Here is a 26602-nt window from a genome sequence, read left to right on the forward strand (position 1 = left end):
CAAAGCAAGCACTGCAGGGACAGTGACAGACCCCGGACTGGAAGCTCAGGAAGATTAGGTATTACCAGTGCATCTTACTCAATAACTAGCTTCAAACCCCAGACTCGGACTCCATGAAAGTGGCAACAACTGGCCCCTAGAATGCTCTCCGTGCCATCTGGAGACCCTAGAAACGAGAGCTGTATTCATTACGAGAGAGGAGATAAAGGGATACTCGAAGCAGGATGCCACAAAAGAGCTAAGTGGCTCAGACACCAGAGGGCTCAAAACGAAGATAGCCAACTGGGAGCTAGGGGAGTGCATGTGACGCCTCATTACACAGCAGGTGATTAATGTGAGGAACAGATTGCTCACGGCAATGCATAAGCAGCCCCCATAAATATACTCATAAAGCATTCAGTATAGGGTACAAACAGAACTTACTCAAGTGGATTTGCAATTTGAGTGAGCTACACAGTGTCAGAGCATTGGGGGAGGGTGGAAGAGGAACAAAGGGGGATTAAATCAGGAAACCTGTAAACTCAGTTTAACAATGGGCATAAATCTCTAAGACAAACCTCAGCCTGACTTAAAGCCCTGACTTGGGCAAAGCAGAGAACGTGGCTCACCCATGTCATTTGCCTCATTCCATCTCTGCATGCTTGCACTGAAAGCAGAAGACCCAGAAATTCTCAGGTTTCAGAGTAACAGCCGTGTTAGTCTGTATTCGCAAAAAGAAAAGGAGTACTTGTGGCACCTTAGAGACTAACCAATTTATTTGAGCATGAGCTTTCGTTAGCTACAGCTCACTTCATCGGATGCATACCGTGGAATATACCGTGTATATAAAGTCTGCTGCAGTTTCCACGGTATGCATCCGATGAAGTGAGCTGTAGCTAACGAAAGCTCATGCTCAAATAAATTGGTTAGTCTCTAAGGTGCCACAAGTCCTCCTTTTCTTTTTTCAGAAATTCTCAGTGACAGATAGATGCTGAATACAAACCTCCTCTCCATATTATTGCTCGGTATGTACCACACTATTAAGATGGCAGGGAAAAAGCAATCTGAATTCTTGTAATTTAAAGGTGTCTGCCTTGATTACAGGCTGCTCCGATCTCTTCTCTCACTTGACAAAACATCATTTGAGGCCTGTCAACCAGAAGAGCCTCAGTGCAACCAACTTACAAATCTCATGCAGGCAGACCTGTGGGCTGTCTCTTCAGCACAAGGCAGTGCTTGGGGATCTCAGCAAGGCCCCAGGCCAAACACCATCTCTGCCAGCCAAGTAGCTGTGCAGGATTGGGCTATTCCCCCTCCCCTGGCATTGCCTCCTGGTGGATGTGGGACAGTTCCAAAGCTTCACTCTCTGGGAACAAAGACTTCTCCTTTTATTTTTTACTATATGATCTTAAAGAGACATGGGTCAGATTTGGGAAGTTCTTCATTGTCCAAGTGCTTAGAAATGCAAACAGTTAACAGGAAAAGCAAGTTAATGTTTGCAATTCTTCCCTGTTGAACACTGAAGTGTGATCTGTTACACAGGGGACAACATTCATTGTTTAAATAATATGTGTAATTGATTTTTAGCATGAGCCTCCCTTGAAAGGGAGCGGCCAGCGGGGGATTTGTTCAGTGAAGCAGTCCTCAAATCCCCATGGCAAGATGCACCACGTCTCCTGTGGATAGTTAGTTATTTTTAAAATGGGCATTTCAGAGGTTCCTGCAAGTGGACACTTTACCGAAAAATGTACATCCTTTATTAAACTGGCCAGTTATAGGAGCCAGCACTAAAGCAGGAAGGGTTTTCATCTGGGGGGATACAAGTGAGTAAAAAAAAAACAAAAACGTGCTATATAGAAACCAAATGAAACCCAGTACAATTCTGCAGTGTCCTATGAAGTGCACAACAGAGGAACAAATACTGCGAGGTTTGTTAAAATGCTGCTGGTTCCTTAGATTGGACCAAAGTCCACTAACAACACGACTCCCTTCTCCCTGCCTTCCCCTGGTCCATAGTGCTTGTTACGTTAGCCGCAGCTCTGCTACTTTCATGCAGTCTCTTCTCAGCCCCTGCCAGCGACGCCTTTGGAGCCATGTTGAGGCTTCATTTGTACTCCTCCGATCACAGCTGTGGACGGCGTGCTTCCCTTTCACCCTGCAGGTGAGACACAAGCCTCTATGCCTGCGCCAGATACCGCCACTGTGCTGTCTCGAGTCACAGTAGATACAAATTTATTCACAAGCCAACTCTTCTAGAAGAGACACAATTAGATGAAAGGCAGGATTCTTGAAGGCAGAGATGTGGTTCCCTGTGAACACTCATTCATCATGAGCTCCCGCTGGCTGCACCCTCTGTCAAAGGCAGATTTCTAAGTCATCAGAAACTCAAGCACGTGGATGGCTGAGAGAGTGCAGTGAGCCCTCCATTAATCCCCATGTGCAGTGAAAACAGCCTGGAGTAAACTCTGGGGCACTGAGAACAGATACTGATTAACCCAGAGATGAAAGTGTCATTTTACCCTGTAGTAGGCTGCATGGTACTTGCTACCTTTTAAATTTGGTTCTTGTCAGACAAACACAACTATTCTGTAAAAGCAAAGTCATCAAAGGGAGGTTGCTAAAAGCAAGGTTTAACTCAACCAATTAGGATATACAAGGGTAGGGTTACATGCTAACGGACTGCCATTGCAAATTAGCTGGGACATTGTTAGCCTCTGTTCATGCTGGGCATGGCCCTCACACAATGATTTAGTTGGTGATGGTCCTGCTTTGAGCACAGGGTTGGACTAGATGATCTCCTGAGCTCCCTTCCAACCCTGATCTTCTATGATTCTATGAATACCAGATGGGACAGACAGACTCCGATGACATCCAGATACCTTGGGAATGTGCTGTCCATTCTGTATTGAGGAGGGACACGTAGCCCAACTTCTAACCTGAAGGGATTCTAAAGGGCCTGGAGTGGACTTGTCAGGGACTGGCTGAGAAGCCTAGCCCCTAAAAAGTACCACCTCTAATTCGTCCAAACTGCTTAATAGCCTCTGCTCTTTCAATCTCAGATCCTCTTCTTCTGTCACCGTTGCTACTCTTCAAATAACCTGTTCCCGACTACTTGGCCACAGAGGACGCATGCTGGAATCCGGCGACACTGCAGCCCGGAAATCCAGACAGACCAGTGCTGATCACTGCCTCTGGGCAGCTTTGAGAGATGGAGGAGGAAACTCCATCGCAGGGACAAATTTTTCTATCAGCACTGATCTGAGCCAGAAGAACCAGGGAACAGCAAGGTGGTGGGGATAAGAGGGCTAATCAAAGGCCATATATATCCTGCAGATGGATGAAGCAGTCTGAGGCCTTGTCTACATACAAACTTGCACTGATTAGTCCAAGTGGTGCAAACCTGTGTGGATACTCTTGTTTCCATTTAAATCAGCCTTTTTTGGGAAATAAGACAGTCCACACAGCTCTTTCCACTGGCTTATCTAAATCACTTTAACTACAAACCTAACCTTACACTACAGTGATAGCTGTCGAGCACCTTTCAGAACAATAGATTTGCTTTAAAAGTTAAATCAATACACCACCTTAATACTGTCATTTGTAGGTGGCTGTTGAACTGACAAGGGATCTTTTACACTGTTGTTCTAGATAACTGCAAATGTTCATGGAAAGCCATTCGCGTGAGTCAGACTAACAGACATCTGAATAAAGCTTCAGGTTTTACAGATCTTTAAAACTAGACAACCCGATAGAGTCTTTTTGAGTGTGTTTTGCAGTTGACTTCAACTCCGAATGCTGAAAAAAATAAAAACACTCCCCAATTCTTTTTGTAGGTCCTATTTAAATGGAACTGGGGACACAAGCCACTCCTTCATTGCACTGAGTCCTCTGCATTTCTTATGAAACAAATAGGACCTCTCCTTTAAAGATCCAGCTCACAGCGACTAGGGCATTCTTAGCTGGTATAAATTATCATCACTCCACTGAAGCCAATAGAGCTATGACAATTTACTTCAGATGAGGATCTGGCCACTATCCTTCCAGTAGGTTGGGATCCGAGAGAAAGAGGACAATCTTGTGATTAAGGCACTGAGCTGGGACTCAGGAGATCAGAGTTCCATCCCAGACTCTGTTTCTCTCTCTCTCTCACACACTCACACATACACACACACTCACAGAGTATGACTTGGGGCAAGTGACTCAACCTCTAAAATAAGGATAAGAAACCACACAAGGCCGAAGGGGAGAAATCCATTCAGATTTCTGAAGTGCTCAGATATTGTGGCAATGAGTAAAGCCTATAAACCAATGCTAGTTACTTGCCTCGACCTTGATAGCACATCGTCCAATAGCTCGCACAGCCTTGCGGACAAAGTCAACATCCACCTCGGTAGCGTACTCCTTGAGTTCCGCCAGGACCTGTTGGGAAAAGCATCACCCAAAATACGAGTCATTTGAGCCATGAAGTCTGGATAACATTTCCAATGGCCCCTCCTCCATTTCTACCTAGCCATGCCACTTAGGTACTTGAAAATTAAATGAAGCTACTGATCCCCAGAGCACAGAGAGCTTTAAACATTCTGGGCTCAAAGTATTTAGTTGGGTTAATTTAAAATGTGCCCATCCATAGTATTAGGCACATGTACAACGTTTACAGACATACAGCTCTACGTAACGTTAAGTGCTGTACCAACATCAGCTACATCTCAAAACCCCTCAGAGGCAAGTATCCCCATTTCACAAATGGGGAAACTGAGGAACAGATTAAGTGTCTTGTCCCAAGTGGAAACACAGAGTGAATCAGATGGGGAGCAATGGGTTTATTCTCAGCAGGTTCCACTTGAGGCCATTATTGAGTTCTGTGATTGAGCTTTGCCTGCTTTATAAATGTGGCTTTAGAACTGGGAAGGAGACATGAGAGTCCAAGTTCTCAGCTTTGATCTTAGTCCTCCAGACTACTCTGCAGCTCTTGAAAATCAACTGCATTATCTAGCAGAAGGCACTTCAAAATTTAGTGAGGAATTTGCAGACCAAAATCCAAGAGGAGTGCTACACATCTATATTGCCGGCAATTGATTTTCCACAGATTTTCCATGTGCCCTGCAGATCAGTGACATGGGGCTGCCTTGCTCCATCACTTTCCATAAATTGTGACACAAACAGCTATTTTAAATATGCCACATTAAACAAGAATATTTAGTTATAAAATGGAACAGGGTGGCACATCAGCTGCAGATGGAATCGCTCTGTGTTAACGAAGAGGGGTTAGTGCTTGAAACACACCCTAGGAGAGAAGGGATAGACCATGGTGGAATTTCAGGTACTGGGATGACAGGACAGAAGCAGCACAGAATGGGAATATGAACACTGAGTGGGCAGGAATTCACAAGTTCTAATCTCGACCCTGCCACCAACTCATATGCAAGTGACTTCAGCTCTGTTTGTTTCTGCAACTCCAGTCTGTAAAATGTACCCCCTATCTAAAGACTGGGAGTGGATGTGTCATTACACAAAGTAAAACTATTTCCCCACATTTATTCCCCCCATCCCCCTTCTGTTCCTCACACGTTCTTGTCAACTGCTGGAAATGGCCCACCTTGATTATCACTACAAAAGGTTTTCTCTCTCTCCTGCTGGTAATAGCTCACCTTACCTGATCACTCTCGTTACAGTGTGTATGGTAACACCCATTGTTTCATGTTTTCTGTATATATAAAATCTCCCCACTGTATTTTCCACTGCATGCATCTGATGAAGTGAGCTGTAGCTCAAGAAAGCTTATGCTCAAATAAAATTTGTTAGTCTCTAAGGTGCCACAAGTCCTCCTTTTCTTTTTGCAGATTCAGACTCCTACCTAACAAGTGTGTTGCAAGGTTTGTACAATGCTATTAACATCTAAATCACTAAGGAATTTCCAACCCCTCTGTTAAGTAACTGCAGATTGTACACTGTGCCAGAGTTAACACTGATTTGCTGCTGTTTATTGTACCACAGTTCAGAGAACACTTTTAGAGGTATTAATTTGTGCATAAATCTTCCCTCACGGCATGCATATTGGAGCCGGTATACCCCATCCATCGGGGATATGATCGCAGTTGGAGTAACTGACCTGGGCAATGTTTGCCTGGGATGCCAGGCGGATCATGATGTCCAGCTTCTCCAGTTTGACATAGATGGGGTCGTTGTACTTCACAAAAAATACCTTGATTTCTTGCTTCAAGATTTCAGGCCTGGGGAACACACACATACACACAACACAATTGCACACACTTTTAACTCAATGACTTTCCATTTCAACAACGATGACCTGATTTTTAGGACAACCTTCGCTTTTGCTAAGAACACAATGGTACCAGCGCCTAGCAATGATTTGCACACAAATATATTAGACCTGCATTGCCAATTAACACCCATCTTTTACCTCTAAGCCTTCTGATTTTTTACGCTGCCGGGTTCAAGCTGCTTTAACTCTGCCTCCATCCCCACCTGCCCTGCACCCACGCATAACACCCTCCCAACACATCATGCCACCTACACCACCAGAGTCTCTCCTTCAGTTCTTCCGTCAGTGGCTAGACACCTATATCAACATAGAGCCATTTTCCCCAAATGTACCAGCTCCTGTGCCACACCCATCCCACCTTCTCAATATTATCAAGAGATCACAGTATTTGAACCTGCTGAGAAAAATAAATGTTGATCTCCTTCTCCCGGTTTAGATTCTTTGATTGAGAGTGGAGGGAAGGATCTTTTGTGTTTCTATGGCAGGGAGAGGGGAGAAAGGAATGCATGTCCTAAATCACCTTCCCCAAGAAATCTTGGGTGGCTAAAGAAACACAACAGTGATGCTGGTAGAACTAATCAGCTGTAAAAACAGTCAATGACTCTAGCCGACAACCGTGCGTTCCAGAATACAGGAAACGGGACTAGTCAACCAACTCCTCAGAGCCAGGGGTTGGGTCCTCACAATTAGCACACCTGGACACACAGAAACTTCTGAATGGATTAACTCAGCCAGATCCCCTTTCACCACACCCAGTGAGAGCAGCACTCTGGCCTGTACCTTTTCTGCACAATTAAGTTGATGTTTCTCAGGGCAACATACTGAACTTCAGGCTCTCCAGACAGCAGCGTGACAAGCGGAGGGGCCAGTTTCTTCAGCAGCATGTTGTAATAGTCAGACTCCTTGGGTAAGAGCTCCAGGAACTTCATCAAGACTTTCACAGCAGAAAGCACCACGGCCGAGTTGGCATGAGACAGCCGGGGAGTCACCCGCTCACAGATGCTAGAGACAGAAAAGACTATGTGGATTTTCAGATTATTTCTGAATTTCTCCCATAAGACCTCAGCTGAATGGGGGGGTCTCTCAGAAACACAACAGGACCCAGGAACCCATGGTTGGCAAGTAACCCCTTGCAATCAGACGTCAGCAATGCCAACCACCATATAAGGCAGGAACTGCATTTATATTCCATTCAGTTCCACACCCTGACTTGTAGAGAATTTAAATATGAAGAGTGAGCGGGACATGTTCAGAGCTGTTCAACAGGCAGCCCCATTCGGGGGAAGCTAGGACAACACAGGCCTGGGGCTTGGAGATCTCTGTAGGGTCCTAGAGCTGACCAAGAGCCTGTTTTCTGAAACAAGACAAGGGAATCTTAAAACATCAAGGACGAGGGGAAACTGCCTGCAAATTTTTTTTAAAGGGGATTATCTGTTCTGCCTCAAAAATGCAGGCACTGGAAAAAACCCAGCAAATTAAAGGAGGCTTGCGCCCTTTCAGTTTCTTTATGAAGGATACCGAAAGCAGAAGGCGATTTTTTTTCAAGCAATGCTTTTTTCTGCTTGTTTTCCCCCCTACTATGCAGGACGTAGATATTGGTCTTTCCTGGCTTTGGTGGAGGACCAGGGAAGGTCTAACACGTTTGCTAGGACTTCTTGACATCTTAACTGAAGAGCGGGGGTTAGGGGAATGAAATCTAACCCAAGCTCTTCTTCTCAATGTCAGTCACTGACGTTAAAGAGTAACACGTTTGCTAGGACTTCTTGACATCTTAACTGAAGAGCGAGGGTTAGGGGAATGAAATCTAACCCAAGCTCTTCTTCTCAATGTCAGTCACTGACGTTAAAGAGGTATTCCCCAAAACAATGAGTTTTAAACAGTGACGGAAACTGCTTCCTCATGTATCCCTCAACTTTATCGTCCGTCCCGTGATGCCATAATTTAGACTAGTTTTCTTGGCACCATCGAATTTTCCAGCCTTGACAGAACCTGAAATAATGTGAGAAAACAAGCTGTTTCATACAAAGAAAACAAAAAAAGCTTTCAAGCCCCTCTTTGTGCCCTTTTTTTTCTCTTTTTGCATAGAGCCCAATTTATTTTCTCCACGTCTCCTTTAAGAGGCGTAGTGCTACCAGCTTCTGTGTTGGCAAAGTGCACATACCAATTGTCACACCACCACTGGTCTTGGCGGATCCATTGCTGGACCCGTGGTATACTATGAAGAGTCTAGCCCTTTAAGGGAAACATGGAGAGCAGAGAGATGGGGGTCTGTGCAACTTAATAGCAGTTCCCAATGGATTCTTCTGTGCGCAATACCTGGAATATCAAGCCCTCATGGATTTTCAAACTGCTTCATTTGAAGTCTATTTCTGCTATTTGAGGCCTGTATCACAGTCCATTACATCAAGCCCCCACCCTCACACAGGTGATGGGACACTGTAGCTAATCCGTCAGAACTTTACTGCAGGAAGGCTACTAGCCACACATGAAGGGTGTGAGCCAGCGCATGTACCTCTGAGCCTCGCGGTCATCCTTGGGGTTGTAGTTAGACAGACAGTCCAGAATGAAGATCTGGCCCCATTCGGTGCATTCATTCAGGGCAGTCAGCAGCTTGTTAATGTTCTGAGGGTTTAGATCCAGCAAGTTACTGTTGGGATGCGACTCGCTGATCTCCGACAAGGCAGCCACTGCATTAGCCACCACCTAGGAGAGGAAGAGAAGAGGAGAGGCATTCATGGTTAGTAGGTCACCCAGGACTCGAGGGATTAACTTGGCTTAGCACATGTTATGCAGCTGGGCCATGTTTGAGACTTTGCCTCGATATCATGACCTATGATAAGTAGATATCACCAAACCATCAGAGACCCATGTTAATCAGTGCAGTGCAGTGGCAGCTCATGGGAGACCCAAAGTTTCAATGCAATCTTGCTATTTGCTCTTCATGGGCTGCCCAAAGTTAGAGTCCCTCCTAGAACGCTCTTGGTATCTGAGGGAGGGAGGAGAGGGGAAAAAAACTGCACTGCTGGTAAAGCATGAGACCAATAGCGGGCCACAGCAGAGTGGATGGTGCAGAGAGCGTAATGTCCACAGAGGATATGTAAAAGATGGGCCAGGTAGAGAGAGGCTAAAGGCTTGCCCTGTCCAGAGGAACATGGCCTGTTCTACAAGCACTGCCTTTTGCAATACTAATTCTGGGTACAGCCAAGAAAGGTGACATTACACCGTGCAGCAGTGGTGTGGGTCAGGAGGGCAAAATACCCCAAACTAGCGATAGGCTTCAAACATCTATTCAGATCGACAGGATCTTCCAGACCTTAACTTCAATTGAGACTAGCCTCCCTCACTTCCAATGAGGAGAGACGGTTAACTGTGCTTTGTTGATCAGAGTTTGTTGCATGACAAGGTCACCAGTTTCCCTACGGGCACTGGAAGCGGTACATACATGAAGCCTATTTTGCCCCCGAGCCAGTCCCTATAAGCCCCAGTCTGAACTGTTTGGATGGAGCTAGAACGTCTACAGAACTTTCTTCCTATGTGAAAAACACTAATTAAGAAATGAAAACTCTCTATCGCTCTGCAAGGATCTGCTGAGGAACCCAGTTTGAAAAGAGGCAACATGCAGATTTTGAAGCAGGTGATTCTCCCAACTGGTTGTCTAACAGACAAGAACAGTCTCTGATTGCAAGTCCTTCCCACTACAATAATTTGTCTACCACGTGCTGTATGATATCCAGTTATTGCAAATATTGCAGTACATTACATGTGGTAGAAGCCAAAGCACATGCCCGGACTTCTAGTCCACTGTAGCAGCGTTCACTTGGGGTGTTACTGCCTGGTGATTCACAGCCTGGTTTGCCGGGCAGTAACAAGCCCCTAGTTCCAGGCTCAAATCACAAGACTTTCCCTCTCAGGTGTAATCTGGGAGTTTGGGAGCTGTATATCCTAACCTGGCATCATATGAAGATTCTTAATAGAGAACTGCTACCCAATATATCAACAAAAAAGCTTCTGTCGCTGTAAATGCACATTGGGTGCTATGGAGGTGTAAGCCTGAGTTCAACATATAGAACTACCCAAGATCACACTATATAAAACTCTGTAAAATGGAGATCATGCTGACCTTTCCCATCAAGTGCTTTTGTAACACCGACGGTGGGCGGGATCGAACCTGGGACCTCTGGAGCTAAATGCACGAGCCTCTATTGCATGAGCTAAAAGCCATCTGGCTGTTAGCTAAGGCTGTAGAATAGACTCAATCTCTCTCTCTAAGTGGTCTCGGTGCCACTAGATGGGACAGAACACCACACCCAGGAGGTGTGTGGGTTACACTTTGAGAGCTACTGATGGAAAGTGCCATATAAGAGCTAACTTTATTTTCATTAGAGATATAAGAATGGAATACAACACTGCACATCACATACAGGGAAACCCACGTCTAATGTTCTTCTGCTAAAGTGTCCCCCAGGTTTCTAGTACTAAATTGCTTGACCTTTGGTTACAGAACCGCCTCTATAAAAGTCTGCTGCTCCTCTGGATGGTTTCTTTCGGTTTCCCTGTACACTGCTCTGAAAAGGACACGAATATTGCAAATATTTTACAATACTTCAAAAGTTTTACAAAGCATCAGTCACCAGCTGCTAGAAAATCAGTGTTCCAGAATTATGGCATGCACATGCATGTACGCTAGCTATTTTGTATTTCAAGCTCTAGATGCCATAATGCTGAGTGCTTTAAAAAAAAGCCTAGTGATTGATTTCCTTAGCTGAGCGATTCTTCCATCACTAACCAAGAGAGGATCCTCCATGCTGACTGCCAGCTGCCAATGCCACTCTGATCTAATGAGCAACCTCCTCGGACTCCCTGCTCAATCATCACACTAGCTAATTTATTTATACATCCCAAACCATGCACCCCCCAATGGCATCAAGTAAGGATGCTGCTCCTGTTTGCATCAGCCCTCTTTCAAGACCCACCCTTCCATCATAAATCACATGGCACGAGGACTAATGCTGGGCCTGGGTCAGATTTGATTCCCCCCCCCGAGCATCTTGGGGGCTCCAGTCTCTGCTTTACTAATCCCAGACAAAACCCTGGTCTGAATCACCAACTATCATAAACTGGCTGATTTTGCTTCTCACCTGGCTTTTGGCAAATGTCACACTTAAACACCATTCAAAGGCAGGTGTAGCAAACAGTTTATAACACAGTCTGGCTGAACAGTGATAATTTTGCATTTAGGCTAGGATTCCCCCAGGGAGTTGGGAACTCAAATGATGTTTCAAAGGGATCTGGATACCTAAAATCACTGAGGCTCCTTCAAAAATCCCATGCTGGAGGCTATTAAAATGTATTTAACACCATAAACATACATGGTGCATTACAGCGCTAGTGAGAAACATTCTCTGTAGCTAATCTAACAGGCTTGACCAGGCCCTAGAGAAACCTGCATTAAGCAGCCGTGCTGCATTTGTGAATGATCCCTTCTGGCAGCTCAGACCCACAGCTCAATGCAAATGGCAGAGTGAAATATATTAACAAGGGAGTAGGAGGTGGCTAGGTGGGAAGAGAATGGGTCTTTCGTTACCAGCCTCCACGGAGTGGAGTGGAGGTAAACCAGGAGGGGAGATAAGATGCTCACCAGAATGAGCAATCAGATTACTTTGTTATTATCTAAGGCTAATTGTAAATTAAACCAAGTGTGTAATGCAGCTAATGAAGTGTAATGTTCTGCTGCTTAAAACAGGAATCTTCCACTTACTAGCCCATTAAAACGAGGAAGAAAACTGAGAAAAGCAGGTGAACAGATTAAGGAGCGCCAGAGAGATGTGGCTGGCTGGTTTATATGCAGAGTAAAGCAACCAATGCTCAACAAGGAGGCCGTCCTCACAGTCCCTCCCCGCGATCTCGGATGTACAGCAGTCTCTCCCCACAAAGGTTAGGGGGGCATATGGTACTTCCCAGGAGGAGAGAGTTGTTGGCATTTTAAAGCTGCATATGGGGCATATACAGTGCGTTTGTTTCATTACATAGACACCCAGCTGGGAGGCTATGGGCATTTGCACGGATGCGTATCTGAACGATCATTCCTACAGCCACAGATGCAATTTGACTTTTCAGTTGGGAGATGGGTGAAGCAACCTTTCACTATCAGAGGAAGCGTTCAGATCCTTGGAGAATAAGATCCACACTATTTATACGAGAGTGGCTTTAGCACTAACACCAGACTGACAGGATCTTCTGCTCATACTCAGTCATACCCCTTTCCTGCAACAACTCCTCACCTCAGCACTGCAATCTGCCTCCTGCACAATAGCTTTAAGATACATTCAAGTTAAATGGTGCAAGATAGCTCAGATTAGGGCCACAGGGCCCTTCATCCAGTTTATTTATCTAATGGGCGCAGGTGACCTCTAGTTAAATGCCAAGTATTGTCCCTGCCTGGTGACTGGAACAGGCACTGCCCTGGTCTGAGCACAAGATTGAAAACTAGTAACTCCCCAGCTCCAACCTTAACAATGACACAGGTTCCCTCTGGAGCTTCGGGGAAGTCATGGTCCTCCACTTCCTTTCCCCCTTCAGAGGTATGGCGCGTGAACATCGGACATGCTTGGAGGTTAAGTACTATACAAGTGATCAGTATTTAATCCAGACCCGAAAATGGCTTTCTAAGGTTTTTTACACCATTAAACATCCCCTAACTTGCTCTTTATGGCAGTGGGATTGGTTTTTTGGGTGGAGCGTGGTGGGGGCAGGGCGGGGAAGAGAAGGAAAACTGATGCTAGATTTCAGCAGGCATGCTGGAGCACACTTATTTTTTAAAGTGGCAGCACTAGCATGCTGCTTTCTGCCAGACTAAAATATCATGTTACTTCTCCTCTCACTTTGGGGAATGAGGGGGGCTTTGGCAGCATGAGGAGAAGCAAGAGGCACTCTAGATTTAAACTCTGCTTTGATGAACTGCTCTTTGCAGGCAGCAGAGAAACTAGCTGGGGACGCACACGCCGACCTCAGCACTGCGAATTGTCTGCTTCCCCGGCGCGGCTGCGAGCACACCGTGCAGGGAACACAGAGCTCGGCTAGATGGCTGGGATCACCTGTGCGGCCGTGAGACTCCTTGTTTAGTGCTGTTTCATCCCCCCACCCCCGCCACCCCATAAAAAAAATCTCCAATCCTCCTCACTCAAGTATTCATCATCTTCTACCAGGGTTTGTCTCACAACTTTTCCAAAGAGGCACATTGAAATCTCCCCCCCGCAGTTGCTCTCTGGTGCCATCCAGTGGCAAAAAGATGATCCCTGTCCGCACACAGGCAGGTTACCATTTAAAACAGAGGCATGAGGCACTGTCCAAACCCTCCCAACCCAACCAAGCTAGGTCTGGGCAGCCAGGTAGAAAATACTGCTGGGGGCAGTGACAAGTGCACACTGCAGGTCTAGCCAGCAAACAGCTGAAAAAGGGCCATTCTGGTCCGAAAAATAAAGGCCAGACACCCATCAGGAGCTAAAACTGCCTCAGAGTCAGAGCACTGATTGATAGTCAAGATCTTGGAATGATCCATTCAGCTGAACAGTGCAACACCTACGAAATTAGAAGTACCTTGTAGCAGGTGTTAAATGATTACGCAGTAATTGGAAGGAGGAGATCTTCCTACAATGGCTGCAGAGTCGACTTTTGGCAGCTAACGTGTATAAATATACAGTGTCTGCTACAATCCATGCTCCCCACCCATCCCTGTTTAAAACCAATGTGGTGTCCAATTTGTATTTGTAAGTAAAATGCAACAAAACTAAGCGGCTGGTTTCTCAGCTTCTCGGGCCTTCTGAATTAAATACATCATAATCTAAGCACTGCTGCTCAGTTAGTAACCGTACTCCCCCCAATCACTCATCTGTGGTTTGGTTCTCTGAAAGATACACGATGCAGTAATGACAGGTTTCAGAGTAGCAGCCGTGTCAGTCTGTATTCGCAAAAAGAAAAGGAGGACTTGTGGCACCTTAGAGACTAACGCATTTATTTGAGCATCAGCTTTCGTGAGCTCACGAAAGCTTATGCTCAAATAAATGCGTTAGTCTCTAAGGTGCCACAAGTCCTCCTTTTCTTGATGCAGTAATGGTCACACTGCTTGATAAAGGTATATGATTTGTGTACGGCACTTTGAGGCTATGTGGCAATGGGTGCTATAGGAAAAATATAAGCTAGTGATGGGATATAAACCCCACAGCTAAGTGCTCACAGCTGCTGGCTATTTTCCTGGCCATTTGAGGGGAAAGCACAATAGGAAAGCTTAAGAGATATTCATCCCCAGGCCTTGTCTTGCTCATTTATCAGCTGAGCAGGGAGCTTGATAGATAGAAAACAGCAAATGAGTGAATTCTACTATATCAGCAAAAGCCTCTATATTCTCCATGCACCAGGTTCCATCTCGATCTGGCAATCCCTTAGTCCTCAGCTACTTAAAACATGATTGGACAACTCTCCTTTGGCCCAAATGGGACAGAGAAAACAGAATGCTGAGGCGAACTGCACTGCCAGCCTCATTGCAAAGATGGGACCAAACATGAATGTTTCAGGGGGCATTTGTCACTGGAAAGGAAACAAAATATGCAGCACAGAACATTTCTCTTTAGCCTCTTGGTGATGAGTTGGTCACCAAAAGTTTGTGTAAGACTCCCCCACTTTCTGCATCACTTAGTGACATGCCAAAACTCAAACACTGTAGAGAAGTATTTGTGTGTTTTCGGATTAGTTCGGTGAGGCATGAAATGTAACTTGCGACTGAACACAGGTGGGCACTGGAAGATTGGGCCATCTCTGCTGACTGAAGACAGGGTAGTAATCTAGCAACAACTCCGCTCTGGTACGTGCAATGGACTTCTGGGTCTAACGAAAGGGAGTTCTTCATTCTCCCCTTCACACACAAAGCCAGCCAGCAGCAGAGGCATATTAACCAGGAGCAGTGTGGTCATATCTGACCCAGGATTTCGTGGCTTGGGGACACCAAAGGGAGGCATTCATCTTGCAACAGACAAGCTGGGCGGAGGAGGAAGAAACTTCAGCCTCAGGTGGCCAGGAGGCACAGCAAAGAGGCATCGAAGCCAGGGGCACAGCAGCCCGAGAGGCATTTAACTCGGCACTAGAGAGCCAGCTGCAACCTGCCAGTGTCGCTGTCAGAGTCCTTACGTTCCAGTACAGCGCAGCGGACTCATATAAACCCCAGACTGGTCAGCACATGGGCAGGGAGGAGGAAATCCCCAACTCCGTCTGGGGAATGGGGTTCATTTCTTTGGTAGGTCTTCCATGGCTCAGAAAACCAGGCGCCGGGCAGACTGGCAGCAAAAAGTCACAAGGGTAATGGCAATCAGCTTCCTCCTTTGGAAAAAAATATACCATCTAGCTCTTACATAGCACCATCTATAGATCTCACAGCACTTTACAAAAGGAGCTATCACCCCTATTTTAAGTTGGGGAAACTGAGGAAGGGAGGGGACGTGACTTTCCCAAGGTCACCCAGCAGGGCACTGGCAAAGTCCCTAAGTCCAGTGCTCTCTCCACAAGGAAGGAAAGCACTGCATAGAAGCTAGGTGGTATTTTCATATTGAATTCAATCAAAATCCCCATTTTTAAAATTTAAATGAATCCACCACAAGTTTTACCCTGCAGAGCCCCAGAATGCTGCAGAAGGTACATCCAGCTACAGAACACAGTCGCCTTCCCCGAATCCTTGCGGCTCAGCTCTGCTACTCAGCAAGCACCCGAGTGCTCTGACAGGGACAAGCCCATCCCAGCACTTTTTCAATCCTCTCAGAGGATCAGAGAAGATCAGGGTTGGAAAGGACTTCAGGAGGTCATCTAGTCCAACCCCCTGCTCAAAGCAGGGCCAATCCCCAATTTTTGCCCCAGATCCCTAAATGGCCCCCTCAAGGGTTGAACTCACAACCCTGGGTTTAGCAGGCCAATGCGCAAACCACTGAGCTATCCCTCCCCCCTCAGTCCCTGTATGTTCCCTTCAGGAACACGCGATTAATTGAGGTTCTACCACAAAACCCAGATGCTTGCACGCAAAGTCTTTATGAGCAAGTGAAGCTCTCTCCTCTGCTCAATGAGTGACAGTTCAGATTGTGTGCAAACCTGGTCACTTCTGGCCTTTGCGTGGGCTCAATGGCCATGCATATTTTCTTAATGAGCATTCCAGTTCTCAGTTTTAGTACATGAAAATGACTAGTGAAAGGAATAACCCCCTCACCCCCAAGAATAAATGGAAGGGGGGGGAAGAGAAGAGCATGTTAGCTGGTTCTAACTAGTCACTCTTTCCAAATGAATAGGATCGGTTTTCATGTTTCAAGATAGAGTCTCTTAAGAGGGCCTACAGAGCCACCCCAACCCAATAGAAGAGGGCTGGGCTAAGGCCCCCCTTGCATTCACTCCAGGAGATCGTTCAACAAGACCAAACGCCCCTGCTCTAGGTCTGACCTCAGCAGAGAGAACACCCAAGGGGGTAATAGAGACAGCAAGAGAGAATGGGGAAAGTATGGAGACCCAGCCCATCTTAAATAGGTTTATAACCTAACTGAGGGGGGATGGGAACCCTGGACTGCGAGGGTTTCCAACCAATCCATATGATGGGCTTCTCAGCCCAAACCAGCTCTGGTTGTCAGAGCTGAATATAACAGTGTCCCCAGAGTGCATGCTGTTAATGCTGCAGGGAAGACACAGACACAAAGAAGAGTCTAATCACGTGACCTGGGGTTTGGTGTGTGTTTCCTGATTAGTTTGGTACTAATTACTAATCTCGGCTCAACCCATACTGATTGACGGGGCAGTTTGTGGATGGTGTTAACACGATAAATCGCCCAGATAGCACCGTTAGCGGAAACGGTTCTCTCATACTCCTTTCCAACCGACACTCATTTGTTCCCATTCTTGTGAAGGACAGTCCCACTCAGAAACATGAGCACACTTCACCTGCTGCAGAAATAAGAGCCCGCCACCTCAAACAGACTCGGGTGCAGAGCAGCTTCCTATGTCAGCTGTGAAAGATTCTTTTCTCACGAAAATGGGACAAATCAGCCTCCCCAACAAAGATGGGCAATGGAGATTTAGCTTAACCACCACTATTTATACTCCTCAGAACACAGGAGTTTCTGAATGACTAGTACAACTCCTGGATCACTTGATCTCTAAAGATCCTGTATTCACAGGCAGCGAAATGGAGATGAGATTAGCAACCAAATGAGTGGTCTGGGAGGAGAGAGACGGTCTCCATTTGGTACCACCCTCCCGACAGCTTCCTCGCGTCAGCCAAATTGTGGTATACCAACCCCATATCCAGACTTCCCTTCCTCACCACACATGTATTTGGATTTTACAATCTTGCCATCGGTCAGAGCCATTCAGCCTTTGAACTGCATCAGCACTGGCCATTTTGGTTTTCTATAAACAAAAATAAATTTGTTACTCATTGATGTACAGAGACTAGCAAAAAGAATATAGGTGGTAGCACAGATTGCTCCCTCTTCTACTCCCAGATCTTTTGACTTTTGTTACTAAATCTTATTCTTCTTAACCATGCAGAGAACCCATACAACTCAGAACATGAGCTGACTTCTCTTCCTTTGTGTGTATCAACCTGGGTGGAAATAAAGGCATGTTCTGAAGATAATGGGTTCTCAGAGATGTTACTAAGGCCATAGACTGAAGATGGCTGGATTTCACAGGTATTGCTGGCAGTCTAACTTGGCCCGGTGATGGTGCATTAGGGAAGAGCTCAGCTTGAGTCTCAGAACCCAGGTTGAGTTTGTAGGACCCACAGAAAAAAAACATCTTTTCCCTTGTAAATTGACCAAATAGGGTATGAAAATGAGGCAAACGTGGAACTCTGCTATGCTATTTTTAGTCACTCTACAGAGTAGAACTGCATTTTAATTGGAGACGCTCATTAAGGCTGACTAAAGAGGAGAGATGTTGCAACACTGAACTAGTGTTCAATACTAAAAACCTGAGGGCATGACGTAATGGGAGGAGATACTAACTTGGCACAAATCGAATTTAGGGAAGATGTCTGCAGAGAACAGTTATGCCACCGATTAAGAGTCATCCAAGGGAGCCATAGAATCAAGGAGAGAACAATCGCGTTGGACCCACGTAATGAAAGGATGGGTACGGACAAGGATGGATACCCTGTTGTGCTTTTCTCTTACTGTTTATATTGCTGAAAAGAGTCGACCAGCTCAGTGTTACGAACCCCAAGCGAACTAGCTACAGAGCAGATGGAGTTCACGTTCCCTGTAGTACAGTGCTGCCACCTTCTGGTTTAGTCATTAATTGCCGAGCCAGAGACAAAAGCCAAAAACCAAGCTATTGTGCAGACGGAAATACTGAAAAACCTGGTAATCAGTCGCTCTCTTTACATGCGATTCAAAACCTAAGTACCAATCTCCCTTACACACCAAGAAAGGGTTCACTAGAAGTACAGCATCCTGGGCTGTCATTAACATGAACAGGTAAACTTTTTAACATATACATTGCTTGAAATCTAAACCAGTAGCTATTACGAGTGTTCAAAGAACCTCGTAATCAGGGCCAGGCTGGATCAGCTACTTACTGCTGTGGCTTTGTTAACGTCGTCTGTTAACGCTTGTTAAGAGTAGCTATCAACCCCAGGGATCTGCCATGTCAGGAAGTAGCACAAGTCCACCAAAGTCAGTAAATGTGGTGTTCTAAACAAAAACCCTGCTTCAGTAGAACAAGGTGACTAGAACAGATGACGCGCCTTTCCTGAACTGAGCTGGCTCGAAGCCATCAGTGTAGGAACAGGATCCAGAAGGCTGAACAGGGCTAGGTGTAAGCACAATCTAAACAGGTAGCCCCCAGAGCATTATATTTATTCCAACCCTGGTTGTGCTAAGCGTCACAAAAGGAAATTCATGACGAACAAGGAGCAAGGCCTGTCTTGTGTTGAGGGTCAGGGCTGGGAGGAGACCTGGGGTCTGTTTAGAGCCCTGTGCAAAAATGGGCAAACCTCAGTTTCTCTCTTTGTCTACCTGTGGAAAGAGAGAGGAAGCACATCCTGGTTGAGGAGTGGAGAAGCTAGTGATGAACACCACAGAAAAGCTCATGAATAAACTGAGAGGACACAGTTTTAAACCTGTTCAAAAGCATGTTGGACTATTACCTTGCAATGAACGAATAAAATCTTAAAATGTTTAGATGCCCAGACTATGGCACCCGAGGGGTATCTACGTGTGTGTGCATAAAATGATATGCACATTTATGTACACATCCACACACCCCTCTGATGAATTGCTAGGATAATGTCATGGCCTCTGAACACTTACAATCTCTGAATGCCCCATGACTCTTCCATAATGAGATGTTATTCTAAGAGAAAATATCTGCTTTCAACAAGGTCACCCTGTAATTTACAGCCTAACATCGTCCTAATGAGGGGGATCTCAACTGGTAGAAACACACATCCCAATCCTTTCCTCAATTACCAGGCAATCAGCAGGCCCGAGATGGAGTTATAACTCTATGCAACATCCAGTTGGAATGATTAACATTTGCCCATCCGGCTAGGAAGCAGCTGATTACAGATGCGCAATAAAAAGCCATCTCAATGGCTGTTTGTGCCATTTGGGAGGAGGACTTTTATATATATATATATTATATACACACACGCACTCCCACCCACTCCAGCTCCTGAAAAAAACCCATTAGAAATGAGGAAACTAAACATTCCATCCGCAGAAAATGGCAGCTGCTCTATATTCTTGTGTCTCATCAAGAGAGGAGGAAAATTCTTTTGTCCTAATGAGAACACGAATGAGTTAAGGTTTGCAGCCAGCTGGCTGCACCATTGTGCACAAGAGATAACAAGCTGCAGGGAGAGATGCTGTTTTTAGCTTGCTGCTGTCTTTTGTTTAATTAGAAATAGAAACTCGTTTAAATGAGAACTTCCAGTCAGCATTCCTTTTCGACTGGTTTAAGAACCAGATCAAAGAGAAAGAGCTTGTTAGTAAATATTGGTTTGTACCCCAAAACAGAAATAATGTAACACACACAACTCCTGGCAAGCAGCTTCGCTGCAACACACTCACTCAATTTCACACTGCAGGACGCAGGGATGAGCTGGACTTTTTGAATAGGAAACAGATGACTCTTCTAATCTGTATTAGATGGTCTGTGAGCACCTCCGAGGGGAACAAAAAATTAAAAATGGGCTCATCAATCAAGCAGACAAAAGTATAACATCTAGTGGCTGGAATTTGAAGCTAGACAAATTCAGGTTGGAAAGAAGATGAAATTTTTTTTTTTAAAACAGTGAGGATAATTAACCATTGGATCAATTTACCCAGGGCTGTGATGGATTTGCCAACACTAGCAATTTTTAAATCAAGATTGGATATTTGTCTAAAAGATCTGCTTGAGTTCAAACAAGAATTATTTCAGGGAAGTCCTATGGTGTGTTATACAGGAAGTCAGACGAGATGATCACAATAGTCCTTTCTGGCTTTAGAATCTATTAACACAGATTTGGACACAACTCCTGAGTTTTGGAGTAAAAAGATTGCCATGAAGAGGCATGAATTTCCAATGCTCCCATGCTCGATCATAGGAGGTTGGTGAATCACTGTAACTGCAGTATTAATGAAAGGGTGTAACCAAGGTTAAGGTCTCAATAGCTGCAAGAGCGCCCCCTAAAGCTCACCCTGCCCACTCTTAGAAGACGAGCATGTATGAAGCCTGCCGAAGTACATGCAATCCCCTGAAAACAATAGACAAACACAATCCCACACCTCCCTGCCAAACCTGTAAGTCACACATGCTGTTCTAAGTCAAATCAATGCATTCTTATGAATAAATCTCTCCCCTCCATTGCTGTCACTCCTCACGCCCACATTCTCTCTTCTGGCGAAGCCCGAGTTGAGTCAAGCCAACAGAATTGCATACGTCAGGCAGCTCAGTGATTTTTGTGCTGCTACCTTGGAGAGTTTGGTGAGCACGGGGGCTGCAGGGCTTCACTCACCCCGCAAGGCTTTGCTATCCCAATGTGCCCCTCCTTGTAATCAGTTGGGTTATTCTGGGTACTGAGGGATGGCAAGGAAGCTGGTTTCATCAGCAGTCTTTGGGCTGGTTCAAGCCGTTTATTCAAATGCCCCATTTGCTGCTGTCCTCCGGTGCTTTTCCTTTTTTCATTTAATTTTGGGTTAAAATGCTTCAGAAGTAGTCATGAGTAACCACCATTTCAAGTCACTTGCAATAGAAGAAGGTTTGTTTACTGAAGTGGTTTCTTCATGTCAAGGTGGTGGATGGAGCAGGGAGGACAGGACAAGGCTTGTTAACTCCTGGTGAAAGATCGGATCCTGTAAGTGAAACTAAACAGCAGAATCTAACATCTTCACAGCCTTGTCAACATCAGCTACAAGAAGGTAGGAGTTCTCCTTATGCCTCATATAGGACAGAGCCATTCGCATGGCAGGGACACAGCGTCTCCAAGTAAACATCAATATTCATGTGAAACTCGGGACAGAACAAAAAACAAAGATCTCGAAAGAGATCATCTAATATCAGAGCTGGCACGTCCCCTAATCTCTGCCTCTGTGAAAGCCAGACCCTTTAGCTCTACTGTCTCTAAAAAGCTGTGAGATCAATAAGAACCTTTTATTTTCTAGCTAAAGCCCAGCACGGGTCTGGCATTTTACCACCTGCCCTTGATTTTTCCACAGCTCTCAGGAAGGCCTGAACAACAGGTTGGCAATACTCTGCATGATTCAATTTGTGCATAAAAGACTGATGGAGCTGCCAGACATACACAAGCAGCGTAAAATGACAGGCTTGAACAAAGTTGATCAGACCTGTGTTCCAAAGTCGCCAAGAGCAGGGACACTCTCATGCCATTCTACTTTCACAATCAAACCAGCAGAAACGTTTCTTCATGATTCCTGCAAGAACTGCATTAAGAGATTATCCAACTCGCTGGATGCCTGTAGTCCCTAGAAACAACAGTGAAGAAAAGGATTGCGTATACTGTAGGGTTCCTCAAGTTGCTGCCCACCACGGTCTTTATTCATAAATACTGGCCCTGGGTCCAGGTATGGGAACAGACTCCCTCTCAGCACCCCTGCTGATGGACAGATTTACTGCATAATTTCCCCCTTTGGAGCTGTCTTATAGATTAATCCATCCATCTCAGCGCTCCTAATAATTCACTTAACTGTATTAAAACAAGAGCATTGACTTTTTACAGCCACTAATCTAGATACATTTACTGGCACATTGATCCACCTATCCTAGGAACAGCTGGGGAGTCTGTGAAAGACAGTAGCAAGGGGCTGTCCTTTGTACATTGCTCACAGGATATGGCAAGCCTGGCCTTCTCCTCAGAACAGGGAGAGCTCCTGTAGTCACATTTTCCACCATAAAAATCACAGCCCTCAGGGGAACTGGGAAGCCTAGAACTTCAAAACACTGCTGCTAGAAATGCCTTCCCATTCTTGAAGCCGCTTGGTGAGTGCCACGTATTACCACTGGCTGCAGAGCAGCCCCTTCCTTAGTTTCAAGACACAGCTTTAAAGGAAACCAATAATGTAAGCTGAAGGTGGTGGCTTAAGTGGACTAACCATCAGATCTGAAATGCCAGGAAAGTTGTATCTCCAGGGCCAAGTCTCCAGCCATTCTTCCTTCAGATACAGGCATAATGGAGGAAGGTTCTCTTCCATGCAGTTCATTGTTTATGAAGCTTTTAGAGGAGACCTTAAGAACTGAGTTCTGGGATTTTCAAAGGAACCTAATGGAATTAAGCACTGAACTTCCCACTGAATTTCAGTGGGCAGCTAACTCCCCCAGACTGCACTGGAAATGTACCATGCCAAGCATACCAATAGCAATCAATTTTTCGTTAGTATCCATAGCAAAAACTCCCCTTGTTACTGTTGGGCCACGAATGATCTGATGGAAGTTGTCAGCAAAGCATCAGCATTCGCTGAGCATTAACGCTGTACATTCATCTAAGTAACGCTAGTTGTTACCTAAGTTATGTAACCTAAGTCAATGTAACTTACATCGACTTAAAGCAGCGTCTACACTGAGCTACATCGATGGGACAGTGTCTCCTGTCAACATAATCCACCTCTCGTTGAGGTGGATTAATTAAGTCAATGGTTCAGCTCTCTCCCATCGACTTATCGCATCCTCACCTGACGCGCTAAATCGACGCTGCTGCATCAATTGCGACAGTGCCGATTTAGCCGCATAGCGAAGACAAGCCATGACAAAGATGCAAGTGGAGTTAGAGAGATACTGTGACAACTATTACAAAAGCCTGTTCTGAAAGGTCTTAGTATGTACGTTCTCTTTATACATGGTGTTAGAATAAAGGGCTGTCGTTTACAGATAAAATAGAAATTAAAACAATAAAGCAAATTTGTGATGCAGAGGAACTGTAAGCACACCCAACCCTGCCTATTTTACACAAAGTTATAAGGCTACATGGCTAGCATCACAAGCCATGCTCATCCACAAGGGGTAGCAACATTTCGGCCTTCTTCGTGATGACAATATAACTGAAAGACCCACGCAAACAAGGCAAAACTATCTAGAAAGGGGAAGTAGTGAAACTGACACCATGCCATGCGCTGTCAAACGCACAAAGCAAACAATAGGAAACAAAACAGAATTGTTTTTCCTCTCACTTTTTTCCCGTTACAGCAATCTTAGGTGTTACTGGTAGCTATAGTAGGCAAACCCAAAGGAGAAGGAGGTGTGTGTAATTTTTAAGCTGATGTTCCCCTTTCATTGCAAAAGGCAGGAACAATGGAGGGGAAAGGGATATTTAGCAAGTTCCAGCTCTGACTTGACACAGAGCTTACTGGTAACTGTCGTCGTCATTCACTGGGTGAGAAAACCATTTCCCCTTAGATACGTCTTCACACCTTTATTTACTTTGCAAAAGCTGTCTTGCCACCTACCCGAGGGGTAGGGGGGAGGTGAGAGCGCCAGACTCATTGGTCTACCCTTGCAGCAATGAATTTCATAAGAGGCTCTTCTCTTCATGCTATATTCAAGACCTCCTCCTTGAACCTTTTCCTGATGGACACCTGAACTATGACACCAGCTGCCTATAGCTGAACTCCTAGACAGAGATCATATCCTGACTTCGCTATGGTAGCTCCTCGAGTGCGGGAACTCCCTCTCCGTAAATATCCAGCCAGCCTGTCCCTCTCCACTTCTAAATAACGAACGAAGAGGCTCTACCTGCTTAACCACTGCTGGCTTCTGTATATGACTCCACTGCCTCTAAATGCCGCTCATTCAGCTTTTTGATTTACTATCAAACGTAATGCTCATGTTTTAACTGTTAAAGACAATACTTATTTACATTCAAAAGCAAGTGCTGAAACTTGTAGCTCCTCCTAAGACTACAGAGAATTCTTCACTCTGCTTAAAGCAATTGCGGTTAAGTGGTTTGGACAGGCCTAGAGATGAGTTCAGTGTCACACAAACAAGATCTCTCTCCTGACTGGTAGATATTGGCACCTGCACAGCAAAGGTACAGGCCCCCAAACCACTCAGATGGTGGCTTTATCTGAAACCACTGAAGCTCGAGAATCCCACGGTCTCTTCTTGCATGTTGCATCAGACAGAGCAATTAGGGACATGGTATCATATAAACTTTACAGTACATTTTTAACTCTTATTGAGGAATATGCAAGATTTGAACCCTGAGCATTTTGCACCCATCAAAGGGCAACAGAATGGTGCTGAAGAACTCCGACCCAGGAGAGCAATAAATGAGCTCAGGGCCCTGAGAAAGGGGCTCAAATCACCTAAGCTAAGCACTTTCATAAAGACTAGAGGAAACGCTGGGGGCACATCTAATCAGATGGAGACTTCTTCCACCACTGTCAAATCAAGGGCAAAGCAAGCTTGGGGAGAATGGCAAGAGATTGCTAGCAGTGTTACAATTCAATGGGCAAGACTCTCCATCGATGTCAGTCTGCGCCTTTTCCCAGGACAAATACAATTCTTGCACTTGTGGGTGTTGCTGTCATGGAAGTCTTGCTTCTCTTTGTACATGTATGCAGTACACAGACAGAGAGCAATCTCATGGCATCTCACTTGCACCTGTAACTGCACTGGCTCTGAATTTCCTTAGAAAGCCTGGGTTTGTTTTCATTTAGTACAGACGTCCCCACAAAGGTGCCCAATGCCTGGCTTGAAGATCCACTGTCTGGACGGGAAATCTCTCCCCCCCCCCACAGCCCACATCTTTAGATATTAAAATGACTAAAAATGAGGAATATCTCAGTGATGGGGCTGGGAGTGCTCCGGGACCACCTGCGGCCCTGCATCAGGCAGCGCCATTCTTATGGCTGAGGAGAGCCAGACAGGACTCATTTAGGAGTCAATGAGTACAGCTCCTGACCTGGCTGGAAGAGGCACTGATACTACCGTGCTCCTCTCTTTGCAGGAGCTGAGCAGCACAGCTCGGAACCCAAGCTTTGATTCCTCCAGGGGGTCCCCTCGCTTGACCGATTGGCTGGCTGGGGATAACTAACAGTTAAATGACCTCTGGTGCCAATGAAGAGTTCTTAGTGGTTTACTGAGGGAGCGCGCGCATGGGAACATCCGGTGCCTGGCAGAGCTCAGATGGTAACGTCCAACATGTCATTCTCAGGGATCAGCCCTGAATTAAACAAGCTAATATCGGAAATGAAGGGAATACAAAAACAAGCCTACTGGGTGTCAGCAGAGCTCAACACTTCTGTTATTGCCAACAGAACCCACAGCCTCAGAAAGAAACAGGAGATACCTTTGAGAGGACAGTGGCAGCATTTCACCATCTGCCCAGTAGGGCTGGGCAATTACAGAATGAGATTGAATTTCACAGTTATCCAATTTATCTGTGTTCATTATCTGAGACAGGAGAACTGGGCAGGGGAGTAATTCTCAAGTCTCAGCCAGGGAGAAAATCGAGAGAAAGCTGACTCACTGGTTGATTTCAATGCCAGCCCGACTGAGGCACCAGACTCCATTTCATAACCACCACAGTGCAAAGGGTGACTGGGCAAGCTAGAAAGCTGATTAACATTTCTTTTCAAATCAGTAGATCTATTAAAGAAAAATATTGCAATATGCTTCCAATCCTGCTTCTTGACTCCTGTCATGCACAAGTGCTGATTCACGGCAAAACTGTATTTTCATTGCCCTCTACCCTTCAAAAATTTGGACAAACAAGTTGACATTCCTTTTGCTCCAGTGTGGCTCTTTAATGCAGCATTTTGCAAAGTTGGTTTGGAAGTGGAGGCAGATGTACACATCAAGAAAAGGTCTGGCGTAAAA

The 26602-nt window shown here is 45.4% G+C and overlaps 1 protein-coding gene across 6 annotated transcripts in view; it reads right to left on the reverse strand.

Moving 5' to 3' along the window:
* AP2B1 (adaptor related protein complex 2 subunit beta 1) overlaps positions 1–26602 on the reverse strand; it is a 100273-nt gene that overhangs the window by 60227 nt on the left and 13444 nt on the right. For all 6 annotated transcript variants that reach the window (XM_048823565.2, XM_048823567.2, XM_048823566.2 and 3 more), the window contains 4 exons: positions 8775–8965; positions 7043–7264; positions 6089–6209; positions 4303–4398 (listed from right to left, as the gene is read on the reverse strand). In XM_048823565.2, coding sequence (XP_048679522.1) covers positions 4303–4398; positions 6089–6209; positions 7043–7264; positions 8775–8965 — 630 coding nt within the window. The remainder of the gene's footprint in view (positions 1–4302; positions 4399–6088; positions 6210–7042; positions 7265–8774; positions 8966–26602) is intronic.

Source organism: Caretta caretta, chromosome 17 (assembly GCF_965140235.1).
Source record: "Caretta caretta isolate rCarCar2 chromosome 17, rCarCar1.hap1, whole genome shotgun sequence".
In the NCBI taxonomy this organism is placed as follows: domain Eukaryota; kingdom Metazoa; phylum Chordata; order Testudines; family Cheloniidae; genus Caretta; species Caretta caretta.